At 37.9% G+C, this 18,535-nt stretch overlaps 1 protein-coding gene across 6 annotated transcripts in view; it reads left to right on the top strand.

The window, feature by feature from the left end:
- The window catches only part of p4ha2 (procollagen-proline, 2-oxoglutarate 4-dioxygenase (proline 4-hydroxylase), alpha polypeptide 2), a 108,581-nt gene that overhangs the window by 19,974 nt on the left and 70,072 nt on the right, over positions 1–18,535 (top strand). For all 6 annotated transcript variants that reach the window (XM_053648348.1, XM_053648346.1, XM_053648345.1 and 3 more), the window contains exons 3-4: positions 14,405–14,501; positions 14,989–15,140. In XM_053648348.1, coding sequence (XP_053504323.1) covers positions 14,405–14,501; positions 14,989–15,140 — 249 coding nt within the window. The remainder of the gene's footprint in view (positions 1–14,404; positions 14,502–14,988; positions 15,141–18,535) is intronic.

Here is an 18,535-nt window from a genome sequence, read left to right as displayed (position 1 = left end):
AACACTGAATATCATCTGCTTCTCTCAACTTCCCGATCTCACAAACGCCATTATTGATCACGCACTATGTTCCTAAATTCTGTCATAATTGACAAGCTCAAGTTTTCTCATGCTTACTTGTGTGTTATATTGTGGCACATTAACGCTACCATCTCTTAAAAAAAAAACAAAACAAAAAAACACTAAACTTCAACTGTGCTCGTAAATTTTTGTAATCTCCTAAAAGAAATTGTCTTGCATTTCTGATAGTTGTAGTTTCACATGGTGGGAAAAGTTCAGACATAATTTATTTTGGTTTATCTTGGTTTTTCCTCACAAAAAAAGATTTATATATATATATATATATATATATATATATATATATATATATATATATATATATATATATATATATAAATCTTTTTTTGTGAGGAAAAACCAAGATAAACCAAAATAAATTATGTCTGAACTTTTCAGACATAATATATATTATATATATTATATATTTATATATATATATTTTTGTATGTATATATATATATATATATATATATATATATATATATATATATATATATATACAGTATCTCACAAAAGTGAGTACACCCCTCATATTTTTGTAAATATTTGATTATATCTTTTCATGTGACAGCACTGCAGAAATGACACTTTGCTACAATGTACAGTAGTGAGTGTACAGCTTGTGTAACAAGTGAAAATGTAGTAGTGAGTGTACAGCTTGTTACACAAGTGAAAATGTGAAAATGTCTAAATTGGGCCCAATTAGCCATTTTCCCTCCCCGGTGTCATGTGACTAGTTAGCGTTACAAGGTCTCAGGTGTGAATGGGGAGCAGGTGTGTTAAATTTGGTGTTATTGCTCTCACACTCCCTCATACTGGTCACTGGAAGTTCAACATGGCACCTCATGGCAAAGAACTCTCTGAGGATCTGAAAAAAAATTGTTGCTGTACATAAAGATGGCCTAGGCTATAAGAAGATTGCCAAGACCCTGACACTGAGCTGCAGCACGGTGGCCAAGACCACACAGCAGTTTAACAGGACAGGTTTCACTCAAAACAGGCCTCGCCATGGTCGACCAAAGAAGTTGAGTGCCATGCTCAGCGTCATATCCAGAGGTTGTCTTTGGGAAATAGATGTATGAGTGCTGCCAGCATTGCTGCAGAGGTTGAAGGGGTGGGGGGTCAGCCTGTCAGTGCTCAGACCATACGCCGCACACTGCATCAAATTGGTCTGCATGGCTGTCATCCCAGAAGGAAGCCTCTTCTAAAGATGATGCACAAGAAAGCCTGAAGACAAGCAGACTAAGGACATGGATTACTGGAACCAGGTCCTGTGGTCTGATGAGACAAAGATAAACTTATTTGGTTCAGATGGTGTCAAGCGTGTGTGGCAGCAACCAGGTGAGGAGTACAAAGACAAGTGTGTCTTGCTTACAGTCAAGCATGGTGGTGGTAGTGTCATGGTCTGGGGCTGCATGAGTGATGCCGGCACTGGGGAGCTCCAGTTCATTAAGGGAACCATGAATGCCAACATGTACTGTGACATACTGAAGCAGAGCATGATCCCCTCCCTTCGGAGACTGGGCCGCAAGGCAGTATTACATTTACATTTACATTTATTCACTTAGCAGATGCCTTTATCCAAAGTGACTTACAAATGAGAAAAGAAAAATACAAGCAAAGCGATATATCAAGCAGAGAACAATACAAGTAGTGCTACCATACAAGATCCATTAATTGAGTTCCAGAAGAAGCAAAGTGCACAGAGTAGAGGTGGAAAGTGCAAATATAAATTTATTTATTTATTTATTTTTAATGAGTTGGTTAGGTGTTCACGGAAGAGGTGGGTCTTTAGCTGTTTTTTGAAGATGGTGAGACATTCTGCGGTCCGGATTGAGATTGGAAATTCATTCCACCACTGAGGAACAGTCAGCGTGAAGGTTCTGGAAAGGGACCTTGTGCCACGCTGAGTGGGACCTACTAAACGTCGGTCGCTAATCGATCGCAGATTCCGTGAGGGAACGTAGGCCTTCAGGAGAGAGTTGAGGTAGGAGGGTGCTGTTCCTGACAAGGTCTTGTAGGTGAGCATCAAGGTCTTGAATTTGATGCGGGCAGCTACAGGAAGCCAGTGGAGGGAGATGCTGTATTCCAGCATGATAATGACTTTTCCCTTGCTAAAGAAGCTGAGGGTGAAAGTGATGGACTGACCAAGCATGTCTCCAGACCTAAACCCTATTGAGCATCTGTGGGTCATCCTCATACGGAAGGTGGAGGAGCACAAGGTCTCTAACATCCACCAGCTCCGTGATGTCGTCATGGAGGAGTTGAAGAGGACTCCAGTGGCAACCTGTGAAGCTCTGGTGAACCCCATGCCCAAGAGGGTTAAGGCAGTGCTGGAAAATAATGGTGGCCACACAAAATATTGACACTTTGGGCCCAATTTGGACATTTTTACTTAGGGGTGTACTCACTTTTGTTGACAGCGGTTTAGACATTAATGGCTGTGCATTGAGTTATTTTGAGGGGACAGCAAATTTACACTTTTACACAAGCTGTACACTCACTACTTTACATTGTAGAAAAGTGTCATTTCTTCAGTGTTGTCACACGAAATATTTACAAAAATATGAAGGGTATACTCACTTTTGTGAGATACTGTATGTGTGTGTATATATATGTGTGTGTATATATGTATGTGTGTGTATGTATAATTATATATATATATATATATATATATATATATATATATAATTATACATAATTATATATAAATATATGTATATATACATATATATATATATATTTATTATAATAATAATTATATATATATATATGCAGACTTTCAGCTGTTTGCAATGAACAAATCAAACAAAAGCAGTTGAAATAGTTCAACACAATGATTGTTTCCAGTGGTTTCCCCAAATTCAACTGAAAATGCAACTTATAATGATTTCTCCAGTTTCAAAATTATTCAACTGCCTGAATAGAATCCCTCACACCAGCACAAATATGCAAAACAGGTCTCAAGCACACCTGAAGCAACTAATCAAGGGCTTCATTAGTTGCACCAGGTGTGGTTCAGCTGGAACAAATGAAATACCTGAACTGGCTTGGGGCAGAAATTTTTGAAATAACGTGGACAGAGCAGAAAAAGGAAGCTATCAGTGGCTCCACTAGATTTCTGAGAAGGCAGGTTGTGAAAAACCCTCAAGTGACTACAGTAACGCACATACTAAATGCAGAAGGTTTCCATACCAGAAACCATACCAGAACTCCAAAACATACACCACTACTGACCCAAAAGCTAAAGAGAAGTCGGCTCAAAGTAATACAAATAAGCCACAAAGGTTTTGGGATTCTGTTCTGTGGAGCGATGAAACAAAACTTTTCAGCACGATGGATCAGCGGTATGTCTAGAGGAAGAAGAATGAAGAAAGAACACTGTCTACAGTCAAGCAAGGTGGTGGCTCGGTGATGCTCTGGGGCTGCTTTGCATCCTCTGGCACTGGAAACCTGCAGTGTGTAGAAGGCAAGATGGTGGATTAATTGAAGTATCAGGAAATCCTAGGAGAAACGTCGTACCATCTGTGAGGAAGCTGAAGCTTGGGCATCATTGGAACTTCCAACTTCCAACCTTCCAATTGGACCTACCTCCAATTCCACCAAGGCTTAGTTGCAGAAGAAGTCCTGGAAGATTCTACAGGGCCATCACATCACCCTCTGGAAAATCTGGTGGGATTTGAAGAAGGTGGTTGCAGCATGCAAACCCAAGAATATGACTGACTTGGAGGGCATTGCTCATGAGGAGTGGGCTAAGATTCCTCAGGAACACTGCCAGAAGCTATGCATATTATTTTCAGCAAGTCATAACAGAAAAAGGGTGCTTTACTAAGTACTAAAGATGCTTGTCATGAAGAGGTTGAATAATTTTGAAACGGGAGAAATCATTATAAGTTGCATTTTCAGTTGAATTTGGGGAAACCACTTGAAACATTTGTTGTGTTGAAATATTTCAATTGCTTTTGTTTGATTTGTTCATTGCAAACAGCTGAAAGTCTGTAAATTTTGACAATAAACCTGATTTGCAATGGGAGTTGAATAATTTTGAATGCAACTGTATATATAGGCTTGTTAAGGGTTTTGCAAATTTCCTGTCTGATAACAGCAGTGTCTGTCCATAGAATTCTTTTCCTTTGAAGGAATGTGTTTCTTTTTCTTTGTGGAACGCTAAACTTAGAGAAGATGCCATTAACATTTAAAAACTGGTAATAGTCAATCAAATAATGTGATCTATGGCATCAACACTTAATGGAACCTTGGAGAAAGACACGTCATGCAAGATTTCAAGTTGATTGGACCAGTGGTTCCATATTTAGTGCTTGTTTTATGTTTTGTCCTGTTATAACACCACCACGTGGCCAAGCTTCGCTATTTTGTGGGTTTGACCTCAAATTGAGCCTGATACATAAGTGTGCCAAGTTTGGTGTAAATATCTCATTCAGTTCAAGAGCTCTAGCCATTTCAGTAAGTGGCCACACCCTCTTCAAAAGCAGGCCGTCACAGTGCTGAATCAACAGTTCAACTTTTTTGATAAAAAATCTATGTGCAAACAATGTGACAATGAGTCCAAACAATTGTCCTGCACTGGTTTTATTTTGGTTGATCGAAAAACCTAGGACGAGTTCATAAAAGTCTGTTTTTAATTAATCACAAATATTTCATGAACAATTTGACTGACTCCAATGGTTCTTGAAGAAACGTTGTTCAGAATGAGGAGCTCCATTAAACTGTATGAATTACATGTGTTTGTGTGAAACTCTGTGGTATATAAAACCATTTATGTGCATGAAAAACTTGTTAGTGCCCCCCGAGTCGCCAATTAGTTTAATATTTCTCACAGACCTCTGGAACCAAGAGTCAAGCAAGTCCACCAAGTTTTGTTCCAGTTGGCCTTTGTTAACCTTGTCTAATAGCTGCTGAAATTTAATTGGCTGATGGTGGACATGTTTTTTCAAAATACATGACCGTCCTTACAAATATTGATTGCACCTTTGACAAAGACACTGCATGCAAATTTTCAAGTCAGTTGGAAAAATGCATTTTTCTGTTCTAGCAACACCAACTGGTCACACTCAGTAATTTTTACACTTCCTCAGATTGGGTCCATACATAAGTGTGGGAATTTTGGTGAAAATATCTCATTCTGTTTAAGGGTAATAAACATTTAAGTAAAAGTGGCCATGCCCACTTCGTATGTTTTGAAGAACGGTTCAAAACAGTTCAAAAATTAACGGCCATCGACTGTGTGGCTGAACAGGATGAAGCTTAGCGGCAGTGTTAGAATGGAGGAGTACTACCATTTCTCAAAATTTCAAGTCTCGAGGCCTTACGGTGGGGTCTTCACGATCAGTTTTAGGGCATAATAATAATAATAATAATAATAATCCTTTCAAAAACAATAAGGTTTCAGCAGTTCATGCTTGAACGCCTAATAATAATAATAAGAAGAAGAAAAAGAAGTAGTAGTAGAAGAAGAAATATAGCTGAAAGCAGCAATTATCAGGGTTTGAGCACTTTAGGACCTTTAAGGACATTTGTAAAAAGAAGTTACTTAATATTGTGCAATCCTATAAGCACTGAAATCAAATAAAAAGCAAGATAATTTAAAGAGATATATTGCAAATCAATTTTTTTTATATTTCAAGTTCATTGGACCAGTTGTACCATATTTAGTACCAATTTCATGTTTTATCCTGTTATAGCACCACCAACTGGTCACACAGTAATTTTTCCGTGTCCTCAGATTGCACCCACATATAACTATCACAAGTTTGGCGAAAAGATCTCATTCCGTTCAAGAGTTATAGCCATTTAAGTAAAAGTGGCCACAACCACTTCAAACGTTTTGATGTGGCCTTGCGATGGTAAATCAAAAGTTCAACTTTTTATTATTATTATTATTATTTTTTATAATTATTGATCTAAGTCCACCCAATTGTCCTGCCCTGGTTTTATTTAGTTAAGAAACAACCTAGGACTAGTTAGCAAAATAGTTTAAAAAAAAATAGTAATCTCAAATATTTAACTGACACCAATGGTTCTTGAGGCAAACTTGTTCAGAATCAAAAGATCTTTCAAATGGTATGAATTACTTGTGTTTGCATGAAACACTGCAGTATGTAAAACCATTTAAGTGCATAGAAACATAAATACCAATTGGACCTTGGACAAAGACAATGATTCCAAATTTTCAATTCAATTTTATTTGTATAGCGCTTTTTACAATAGACATGATCTCAAAGCAGCTTTACAGAAATATAAACACGGTATACAGATATTAAAAGTGCGAATTTATCCCAACTGAGCAAGCCGGGGGCGACGGTGGCAAGGAAAAACTCCCTAAGATCTTAAGAGGAAGAAACCTTGAGAGGAACCAGACTCAGAAGGGAACCCATCCTCATCTGGGTAACAACAGATAGTGTGAAAAAGTTCATTATGGTTTTATATGAAGTCTGTGTGGCCTTAGAAGCAGCCGTAGTCCCAGCAATCTGGAATTGGAGTAGATGAGAGCTCCATGCAGAGGTAGGACATCCGAAACGGATCAGGCAGGTCCGGAGAGCAGAAAGTTTCAGGATCTCTAGTATCTCCATAAAATCGTGTGTGGCTCGACAAGAAGGAGAGAGGGAGAGAAAAGATTATTAGGACTGTGCTTAGCATAACAGAAAGTCTAGTCAGGGTAGGCTTGAGTAAACAAATACGTTTTAAGCCTAGACTGAAACACTAAGACTGTGTCTGAGTCCCGAACAGTAATTGGAAGACTGTTCCATAACTGTGGGGCACTATAAGAGAAAGTTCTTCCGCCTGCTGTAGCCTTCCCTATTCAAGGTACCGTCAAATAGCCTGCATCTTTTGATCTAAGTAGGCGTTGCGGATCATAGAAAACCAAAAAGTCGCTTATATACTGTGGCGCGAGACCATTTAGTGCTTTATAAGTTAATAATAGTATTTAATAATGCGAGATTTCACTGGGAGCCAGTGCAGTGTTGATAAGATTGGGGTCATATGGTCGTATCTTCTGGTTCTAGTTAGGACTCTAGCAGCTGCATTCTGGACTAACTGGAGTTTGTTTATGCACCTACTAGAACATCCAGACAGTAAGGCATTACAGTAATCTAGTCTAGAGATGACGAATGCATAACTAATATTTCTGCATCATGTAGTGACAATATATTTCTTATCTTAGATTTCTAAGATAAGAAATATATTGTCACTACATGATTTCTGAGATGAAAGAAGGCTATCCTAGTAATATTATCTACATGAGCATCAAATGATAGGCTGGAGTCAGTAATCACACCAAGGTCTTTTACTGCTGCACATGACGAAACGGAAAGACCATCCAGAGTAACTATGTGATCAGAAAGCTTACTTCTAGCTACACGTGGTCCTAATACAAGTACTTCTGTCTTATCGGAATTAAGTAAAAGGAAGTTAGCATCCAACGTCTAATGTCCTTTACACAATCCTCAACTTTACTAAGCTGCTGTCTGTCCTCTGTCCTCTGGCTTCGCTGAAACAAAACATACAATTGTGTATTATAAATCATAAATTTCCGTGTCAATTGGACCAAGTGTTCCATAGTTAGAGAGAAATTAATGTTTTATCCTATTTTAGTGCCACCAACTGGTCACACTCAGTAATGTTCAAGAGTTATTGCCAGTTATAGACTGGGGGTCTACTACCATTCCTCAAATTTTCAAGTCTAGGCCTTACGGTTTATTCTGCATGATCAGTTTTAGGGCATGCATGCATGCATGCATGCATGCATATATATATATATATATATATGTATATATAATATAATATAATGTGTGTATGTATATATATATATATATATATATATATATATATATATATATATATATATATATATAATATAATGTGTGTATGTATATATATATATATATTATATATATGTATATGTGTGTGTGTGTATGTGTATAAAGGCCTGATAATTAAGGACATGAGTAAAAAGACGGAAACTGATGGAAATAGATTAGACTTAAAAAGATTTATTGTCCTGTGGCTCCCTCTTGTGGGCAATATTAGCATTTCAGCCCTCATCTGTCACTCACATTGAGATAAATGGCTGATAACATAGTACTTCCTGTTAGCCCACCGGACATGAGACATTCATGAAGTTTGGCAAGTTTTCTCAGACTGTTTGAAGTTTGGACATCTGCCAGTTAAGCCAGTTAATTATTATTTGCCACACCCACAAATATATGGTTCTATATCTCCACAAAGATTCCATGAATCAAAATTCTTTTGATAAATGTTTGTCTGGAGTATCTCGAGATGGTACATACCTATTTTTTTGTGAATCAGACAAATGGCCTAAGACGAGTTGAAAAAAGTATTTTTTTCAATTTATATAAAATAAATGATATACATTTTGTAGCACTTGATGCAAGGATTCATACTAAGCAAGAATTATATGCTAGCAAGCATGGATGCAGAGTTATTAGCAAAAATTCATCATTATAGTGGTTTTTCAGTTTTAGTGCCCCCTATTAGCAAGATTTGATGCAACTTGTTGTGCATCCTCAGAATGTCCTCTTGCCTAAAAAGTAGGTTTTTCCAAAAACTCAAAATGGGGTACATTTTGTAGGGCATGGCTCAAGGAGTCAGAGAAATAAAGAATTTTGCTTCTAGCCTTTACGGTTCCAGTCATGAACCAAAACCCAAAAGTGCTTATTTTAGCACCACTTAGCGTCCGACAGACGAGTGTCAATGCGCTTAAGTAGTGACGTTTGGTGTCTCTACAACTTACGGTCTCTGACTCGCAGACACTTTTGGGGGAGAAAATAATAATAATAAATGCATGCCATGGTGTAGCATGGTCATGATTTTATGACAAACTTGCTCAGAAGTTATAAGCAAAAAAATATGTTTTTCATATCTTGTGAACAGTAGGTGTTCACCATAATTACGACATGATCTTTTGTTTATCAAGAAGCTTTTGATGAAAGTAGGTTTTCAAAAACATTTCAAAATAGCGGACAGGAAGGACACCACAAGGTGGTGCTGTCTTGAAACGTTTTGTTTACCTTCATGGCATGGTGCAGATGACACACACCTATTTTCGTAATGATACAGAAATGGCTGACATATAAAATGGCCGATCTAAGAAAATGTCATATAATTCAACTTGATATGTCCCCCGAAATCTACCGAGACCAGTTTTATGATTTTACAAGAACTGTTATAAGCAAAAATGTGGGTGGTTTTTTTTTCTTTTTTTTTTCCCATTTCTCATGAACACTATGTTGTTACAAAACTGTGCAGATACTCTAAATACGATTTCATGTGGTATCACGCACGTGCTGCGGGCACAGGAAATACAGGACCGGTAAGGGGCAGTCATGTTTCATTTGAATAAACAAGGCTTGCTAATAGATACAGTAGTTCTGCCTGGACATATACTATATACAAAATTCTTATTTTACCAACCAAACGGTACTGTTTCTTTCACTGAAGCCCACCTGCTTGTTGTTGACCCATGGTTCTGTGAAAAGCTCTCAGAACCGTTTTAGCAACAAGCAGCAGAGCACATTAAAGGTTGTTGAGCCTGAAAAATATGTAATGTGTGGTCGGGTAGATTTCAGAAAAAAATATTATGTATGGTTTACATAAAAAATATTACATTTCTCATCAATGCGTATGATAAACCTTCTTTAATTAAAGCGTGAGCATGGTTGAGTCACGTAGTATAGGTAACTACATTAATGTGTGTTTGTTGTGTGTTTGAATAGCTCAGTGCTAGCATGCAGGTTCAGTATACCAGTGACTAGGGTTTGTGTATCAGCTCAGTTTAATGTTTTTTAAATTAGCGTTTTTTGTTCACCGTAGAATGAATTCCATCTTCTCCTTTATAGCCAATTGAAAACTTTGTTATTTTCTTAGATTAAAAATGATTTAAGTAGTGATTTAAAGTGAACACAAGTCCACACACTGGAAAAAAAGCTCATTGAATTTACTTAATTCGTACATCGGTTCCACTTGATTAAATTTAGTTATATTGTACTGAACTGTGTGAATCGATCAAAATTAAACCAAATATTCAAACATTTTATGTATTAATTTAAAAATGTAGCAACATTTACCAAATGTGTTGCTACAGAAAGAGCATATTCATAAGATGATTTACATATCCTGATTATCACAGATACTCAGAGGTGGGTAGTAACGTGCTACATTTACTTCAGTAACTTTTTTGAAATCAAAAAATACTTTTAATAGTTAACTGGCCATACTTATACTCTTACTCAAGTTCATTTTTAATCACAGAAATTGGTACGTTCGGTGCTGTTCCTCCGTTACTGTTAAATATTAATGAATATATGTAGTTTTAATCATTAATTTAAATGACGTACAATTAGGTGTGATGCGCTGCAGTGGTCTGACAAACCAACTGCTCACATTTTTAGTGTCCTGGAGACGGGGAAGAAACGAGTGCGTCAGAGCGTGCATGTGCGGATACACACAGACACAGAGTTCTCCATGTAGTCTGAAATTCAGGATTTTCCTCTGATTTTAATCAGATCCAAAGCAACTAATAACTTGAGTAGTCTTCTCATCGTATACTTTATTACTCTTACTCAAGTAAGAGTCTCAAGTAATTATTAATAGTATTATATTTGCTTTCCACCACTTATTTATCCCAACTGTATGCTCTATGAGGATTCAGCTCTACCTGACCAGCTGACCTACATGCCAAAACAATAGCAGGAATTACCCACACCCAACCCCAAGTACAGTTGCAAATGGCCCATAACCCTAGGCCTAAGTGTGGAGGCCATTCCACTGAACTACCCAAAAGATATTTCAAATGAAACTTCATGAAAAGTTTATAAAAACAAGAGACTGACAGAAAGTCCAGAGACACTATTTGCAGACCTCCATAAGGATGGCAGCACAAGCAACCTTTTTTTTTTTTTTTAAACCCCATGTATGGCACAGGGCCATAATTTCAAACTTTCCCTCTGCTGAAAGAAAAGGCATCTATGGGGGTTTCCTCTTAAAAAAATGTGAGACACAACAACTGTCAGCATCAACATATAAAAGATATGATAAAAGATATAAAAGATACAAAAACAGAATGCAATGATTTTCAAATCTCATAAAATCATATTTTATTCACAATAGAACGTAGAAAACATATCAAATATTTAAACTGAGGAAATGTAAAATTTTAAGGGATTTTTAAAGTTTTATTTATATTTTGCTTCTACGAGATGATGCACTTTAAGGATCAGTCTAATTTGATGCAAAGATTTGTACATTAGCAGGAATGTAGCACAACATGGAGGTGAAAGCAGCAGTCTGTTTATTTAAATGTGAAAGTACAATAAAAATATGTTGTCCCTAAAATCAATGAATAATCGTGATAAATAATCGAGATCTCAATACTGATCATAATAATCGGAATGATCATTTTGGCCATAATCGTGCAGCCCTAACTGACACCCTGTGGAAGCCCCACCACCTTCCCTACATGTTCTCATGTAGACTTGCAGGGAGTCCTTGCCTTCTGTCAAGTTAAAGGGAGAATGTTTTAAATTCATTAATATTAAATAAAATCTATCAATGTATGCTCAATTTAGCTAATATTAGATACGTGTATACAGTCTGGTCAATGAGTATTTGGACAATGACACAATTTTTGTAATTTTGCCTCTGTACACCACCACAATGGATTTGAAATTAAGCAGTCACGATGAATGTGGTCTTGCAGCTTTAATTCAAGGGGTTTAACAAAAATATTGCATGAACTTTTTAGAAATTAGACATTTTTAAATCACAATTTTAAATGGTAAATTATAAGCAGGGAAAAAGACAATATTGCATAAACCTGTGTCTAGTGGATATCACTTTTCTTCCAGCAGTACATTATATAATATGCAGACAATAATAATAATAATAATAATAATAATAATAATAATAAAATATGCAGACAATTATGTGAACAATTCTGCTTGTGTTGCTGCTGTATCTATGCCCACATCAAGTATAACCACATAATTAGTCAGTGCACTCATGGTTTGAGGGCACAGGAGAACACTCTTCCTCTAAAAATCAAGGGGTTTAACAAAATATTGCCTTAACCTTTTAGGAATTACAGACGTTTTTTTTTTACATAGTCCCTCCATTTTCACAGGCTCAAAAGTAATTGGACAGTTGACCGATAAGCAGTTTCATGGCCGGGTGTAGCCTTGGTATTTCATGAGATAAAAGGAGATAAAAGGTCTGTAGTTCATTCCAAGTATTGCATTTGCATTTGGTGGCTGTTCATGGGAACTCTCAATATGCAGTCCAAAGAGGTGTTGATACAAGTGAAAGAGGCAATCATTAGGCTGAAAAACAAAACAAAACAGACCTATCAGAGAGATAGCAGAACCTTTAGGACCGGCCAAATCAACAATTTGGTACATTCTTAAAAAGAATGAATGCACTGGTGAGCTCAGCAACACCAAAAGGCCTGCAAGACCATAGATAATAGCAGAATACTTTCCATGGAGAAGAAAAACCCCTTCATAACATCTAGCCAAGTCAAGAACACTCTCGTGGAGATAGCTGCATCATTGTCAAAGCTTACAATCAAGAGATGGCTTCATGAATGCAAATATCGAGGGTTTACATCAAGATGCAATTGTAGAACCACTGGTAATACTTGAACAAAAAGGCCAGAAAACATCTATAAAATGTAAAAAAAAACTACCCAGTTTTGGAACAAGTTTCTTGGACAGATGAAACCAAGATTACCTTGTACCAGAATGATGGGAAGAGAAGAGTTTGTAGAAGGAAAGGAAAAGCTCATGATCCATTGCATCCCAGATTATCTATAAAACATAGAGCTATACTTTTTGCTCAGAATTAATCAAAACCGATAGGATCGAGTTTAACAGTACAGATGGACAATGACTCAAAACATATGATGAAAGCATCCCAACAGCTTTTTAAGGCAAATAATGGAATGCTCTTAAATGGCCAAGTCACTCACCTGACCTCAACCCAATTGAGCATGCTTATAATTTACTAGAGACAAACTGAAGTCAGAAATACCCACAAACAAGCAGCAGCTTAAGGTGGCTGCAGTGAAGGCCTGGCAAAGCATCTCAAGGGAGGAAACTCAGCATTTGTTGTTGTTGGATTGGGTTCACGCTGGCTTAGTGGTTAGCACGTTCGCCTCACACCATGGGATTTCAATTCCTGCAACGGCCCTGTGTGAGCGGAGTTTGCATGTTCTCCCTGTGCTGCGGGGGTTTCCTCTGGGTACTCCCGTTTCCTCCCCAGACCAAAGACATGCATGGTAGGCTGATTGGCATGTCCAAAGTGTCCATAGTGTATGAATGGGTGTGTGAATGTGTATGTGATTGTGCCCTAAGATGGATTGCCACCCTGTCCAGGGTGTACCCCGTCTTGTACCCCATGCTCCCTGGGATAGGCTCCAGGTTCCCCGTGACCCTGTTGGATAAACAGTATAGAAAATGGATGGATGGATGGATGGACATTGACTGCAAAGGATTTGCATCCAACTATTAAAAATAATTATTTTATTTATTATCGTCATTTTGTCTAATTACGTTTGTGAAAATGGATTGACTATGTAAAATAAACCCTTTGAATTAAAGCTATAAGTCTATACTTAAATTGTATCTTGATTGCTTCATTTCAAATCCAATGTGGTGGTGTACAGAGGCAAAAGTACAAAAATTGTGTCGTTGTCCAAATACTTATGGACCTGAGTGTAGTTAACAGTAAATGCATATGTTAATCACATTTTTAATGGTAAATCATGAGCAGGAAAAATATAAATATTGCATAAGCCTATGTCTAGTGGACATCACTTTTCTTCCAGCTGTACATAAAATATGCAGACCATTATGTGAACAATGCTGTTTGTGTTGCGGCTGTATCTAGTATACCCCTATAATTAGTCAGTGCTTTCATGGTTTGAGGCCATAGAAGAACACAGCACTGTTCTTCCTCTGAAAATCCACACTTCAGTTGTCACTACTTAATGCCAATATGAAATTGTCATACACAGGATGGACAAGTTTCTGTATCAGGTTTGTAATGTGACTTGCAGTAAGTTAAAAGAAAAACCTAGGGCATGACTCTGCATTACTTTAATAAAAAAATATCTAACCATTTGGATCATAAGAACTCTCAACACTCTCAAGGATCTTTGGCCTTTGCCATATTGATGTAGTATCAGTCTGCAAAATGCAAATTTTGCAAGTATGTTATAAAACAAACATCTGATGTACAACCAAATTAGGAAGTCAATATTGTGTTGAAGTATTGGACATATGTTTTTCCACTCTTATCTCACCCTCAGGCCAAATGACAGACTTGATCTTTGCAGAGAGGGATTTGGTTCACTCCCTGAAGGAATACATCAAAGCAGAGGAGTCCAAGCTTGATGCTGTGAAAAGGTACACCCTTACACAAGGCAGACATATTGAAGGAAGTTTCTGTTCTTGCTTTCAAACATATTGTACACATGTATGTATGTGTGGCAAAATACTTTCATAGCTAGGCCAAAATGTACACTATGTGGCCAGAAATTTGTGGACATCTGGCCATCACACCCATTTTTGTGTCTTCCCCAAACTGTAGCCACAAAGTTGGAAGCACACAATAATATAGGATGAGAGTATATGCTGAAGCATTATAATTTCCCTTCACTGGAACTAAGGGGCCAAGCCCAAACATGTTCCAGCATGACAATGTCCAAATGCACAAAGTAAGCTCAGTGAAAACATGGTTTGCCAAGGTTGTGGGTGGTTGGAGGTCTTCCAAAAAGCACATATGGGTGTGATGGTGAGGTGTCCACAAACGTTTGGCCATATAGTATGTGTTAATGTACAAAAATGTTTATCAAATTTTTGTGCTATGTTGATATTCCTGTATCTTTTACAGCTGGGCAAACAGGCTGGATGTGCTAACTCTTGCATCAACTACTGATCCTGAAGGGTTTTTGGCTCATCCAGTGAATGCTTACAAGCTGATGAAGAGACTTAACACAGAATGGTCTGAGCTAGAAAGTCTGGTGCTACAGGACTCTTCAGATGGTAAACAATAGCCTTTATTTTGAGTTGGATGGAATTATAGCAAGTTGGCACATTCACTTTATAGATTAACCTTTCACTACATTTTTAAAAAATAAATTAATAAAGTTTTGGTTTACTTTAACAGCATAGTACATGTTTTGTTTGGCAATGATAAAAAGGAGTTAGCTAGTGCTATTTTTCTATTTTAAGGAATTAATATATTTTTGTTTTGTATTTTCTTTCTTTCATTTGTTGTTTCTTTATTTACATTACTTTAGTAAGTATCCATAGTTGCATTTGTCTGGAAAAGAATGTGGTATAAAACATGGAATACAACAAAAGGTAAGAGTGTGTGGGGAGAAAAATAACTCAAGACATGTCTCAAATGGTAGAAATGTTAAAATGTATATTGTAAACATATAATGAAGGACTTTGCCAGCAAGTTGGCACAGCAGGTAGCATTGCCACCTCACAGCTGGAGAGTCCTCATTTTAATATTGTGCTCAGATTACTGTCTGAGAGTTTAACCCTAACCCTAAATCTTCAGCATTGGCCTATTTGTCTCACACACACACACAGAGGTCATAATCCTAACCACAGTCTATCATACAACTAACCGACTGTATTGCTGTATTGGGTAAATTGTAATTACTGCATGTGTTTGAGAGTAAAACCTTAATTGTCTGTTTGTGATACAGACATATCAGCAAGAACATTTGATACATATTGTCAACTGACAGTATGAACATTTGATACATTTAATGAATGCCCTAGTTTAAAGGTGCAATATATTTTTATATTTCTTACATGTAGAAATAACCTTGGAAAATATGCAGAACATGATTTATTTTTTTTTAACGGTTTAAGCCATGGCCTCAGCACAAGTTGATTACATGGTTGAAGCTTGTAAGCTCCCAGTGCAGCCACATAATTCTTGTCTTAAAAAAATTATGCTATGCTTCAGGAAAAAAAAAACACATGAGATGAAATAACACCAGGGTAAACACTGGTATTTCTTTTCCAAAATGGACTATTTTATTACTGATGAAGGACTGAAGCTGGACATGGAATTAGCGATGTTGCTCCTGGACAGGTCTGTAGATGCAGTCTGTAAGCTTTGAATTGTTTCGGTGGCCTTCTTTTCATAATGAATCCAGTAGATAGGTTTTTAATCACTTACAGACTCGGGTGAGGTAATCACATTGAAATTTATATAGTGTTAGTTAGTTATCTAACACTATATAAATTTCAATGTGATTACCTTAGTAATGAAACCTTAGTAATAGTAATGTTTTCACCTGAAAACAGAGATAGTGTTAGATAGTTATCTAACACTATCTCTGTTTTCACCTGAAAACACAGATAAATGACAGGGCAGCGGAGGCACTCTAAATTATGTATTAGTCATATTTTGCTTTATGTATGTATGTGTATATATACATATATATGTGTGTGTATATAATATATATGTATATATATGTATATGGTAGATGGCGCACTTATATAGCACTTTTATCCAAAGCGCTTTACACTCATTCACCCATTCACACACAGTCACACACCAATGGTAGCAGAGCTGCCATGCAAGGTGCTAACTTGCCATCGGGAGCAACTTGATGTCTTGCCCAAGGACATTTCGGCATGTGGAGTCATGTGGGCCGGGAATCGAACCGCCAACCCTACGATTAGTGGACAACCCGCTCTACCACCTGAGTCACAGCCACCCATGTATGTGTGTGTGTGTGTGTGTATGTAATATATATGTGTGTGTGTGTGTATGTAATATATATATATATATGTGTGTGTGTGTGTGTGTGTATATATATATATATGTGTGTGTGTGTGTGTGTGTATTAGTTGCAATCAAAATTCAACCCCCATTGCAAATCAGGTCTATTGTCAAAATTTACAGACTTTCAGCTGTTTGCAATGAACAAATCAAACAAAACCAATTGAAGTAGTTCAACACAATGAACGCTTCAAATGTTTTCCCCAAATTTAACTGAAAATGCAACTTATAATGATTTCTCCAGTTTCAAAATTATTCAATCCCCTGAAAAGAATTCCTCACAACAGCACAAATATGCAAAACAGATGATGTCTCAAGCACATCTGATGCAACTAATCAAGGGCTTCATTCCCCTCTTCATGCCCCAGCTCGATCAGCAGCACATGAGGGATACAGAACAGTGTCCCTATCTCCATCATGGGGCACTGGTCCTGGACGTGCCCAGGTTCCCTGCAGTGCCAGTAAACAGGCCCAGGCTTCACTTCTGCAATTGTGTGACTGGATTCCCTCACCTGCAGGGAAGAGGAAGACAGAGAAAGGGGAAGTGGGCCCCCGCTTCCGGGAAGGGGGACTAGGGGTGGATTGGAAAAGGGAAGAGGTGGAAACATGAGAAAGAGATGGAGAAAGAGGAAAAGAGGGTTTGCCTGCCAGACCACCTCTCTGAGTGATGTGGAATGGTGGCACTGGACCCATGCCACTGACCCTTCTGGAAGTTGTGCGACGAACTGTTCCAGTACCACGAAGTCAATGATTTCTCTAGCATCGTGCTCATCTGTAACCACCTCCAGCAGGGTCCATGAACTTCTGGGCATAGGCAACTGGGTGGCCAACTTCACCGAATGCTAGCATGCGGAAGTGTTGGCAGTGTTGTTTCAGGGTCCGGCCAATCCGTTACAGTATTGCTCGCTTTAGGATCAGGTACTCCAGCTGACTGGCAGCTTCTGGGCTGAGAGTTGCGTTTCCCCAGTGAGTAGCTGCAACAAGCTCAAACAGCTCAATCAAGTCCTCAAGGTCGTCCAGCAGGCCCATCTTGGCCAGGGCAGCGGGTGGCAGGGCTGCATCGGCCGCTGGGGTGGCAGCTGGGGAAATGGACTTGGAAATGGACTTGAGGAAATGAGGAGGATTGAGGCAGGCTTGGGGTTGAGCCCATGGAGTGGCTTTTATTCTACTTTCACTTTCCAACTTGCTTTTTTAGCGATTTCTCTCACTGACGTGTGCACACAAATGCATGCAGCTCTTATCTCTCTCTCCAGCTCTCTCTCTCTCTGCGCAGTTTTTTCTTCTCTTTATCCTTGCCACAGCTCACTGCAACACACATTTCATTAACAGAATTCTTTGCAGGTGTACAATCCATACCACTCACCTACCACAACTCTGCCTCCCGTTTATAAATCGGCACTTCCCCAATTTTCTTTCAAGCACTTTAATACCCAAGTGGACATAAGCTAAATACTAAAATGATGATGTCAGCCATGGTGCTAGCTCCTGTAACAAGCAGAGTACCTGTGTAACATTGTCATTCAGGATAAGTAAAATGTAATTGTCATTAATCATTATGAGCAGAATAGCGTGTGTTTTAATAACTTGGCTTTCAAGCACTTGAATTGCAGAGTGGGCAAAAACTAAC

The sequence above is a fragment of the Ictalurus furcatus genome, chromosome 18, assembly GCF_023375685.1.
Source record: "Ictalurus furcatus strain D&B chromosome 18, Billie_1.0, whole genome shotgun sequence".
In the NCBI taxonomy this organism is placed as follows: domain Eukaryota; kingdom Metazoa; phylum Chordata; class Actinopteri; order Siluriformes; family Ictaluridae; genus Ictalurus; species Ictalurus furcatus.
This window is presented reverse-complemented; position numbering and strand designations above follow the sequence as displayed.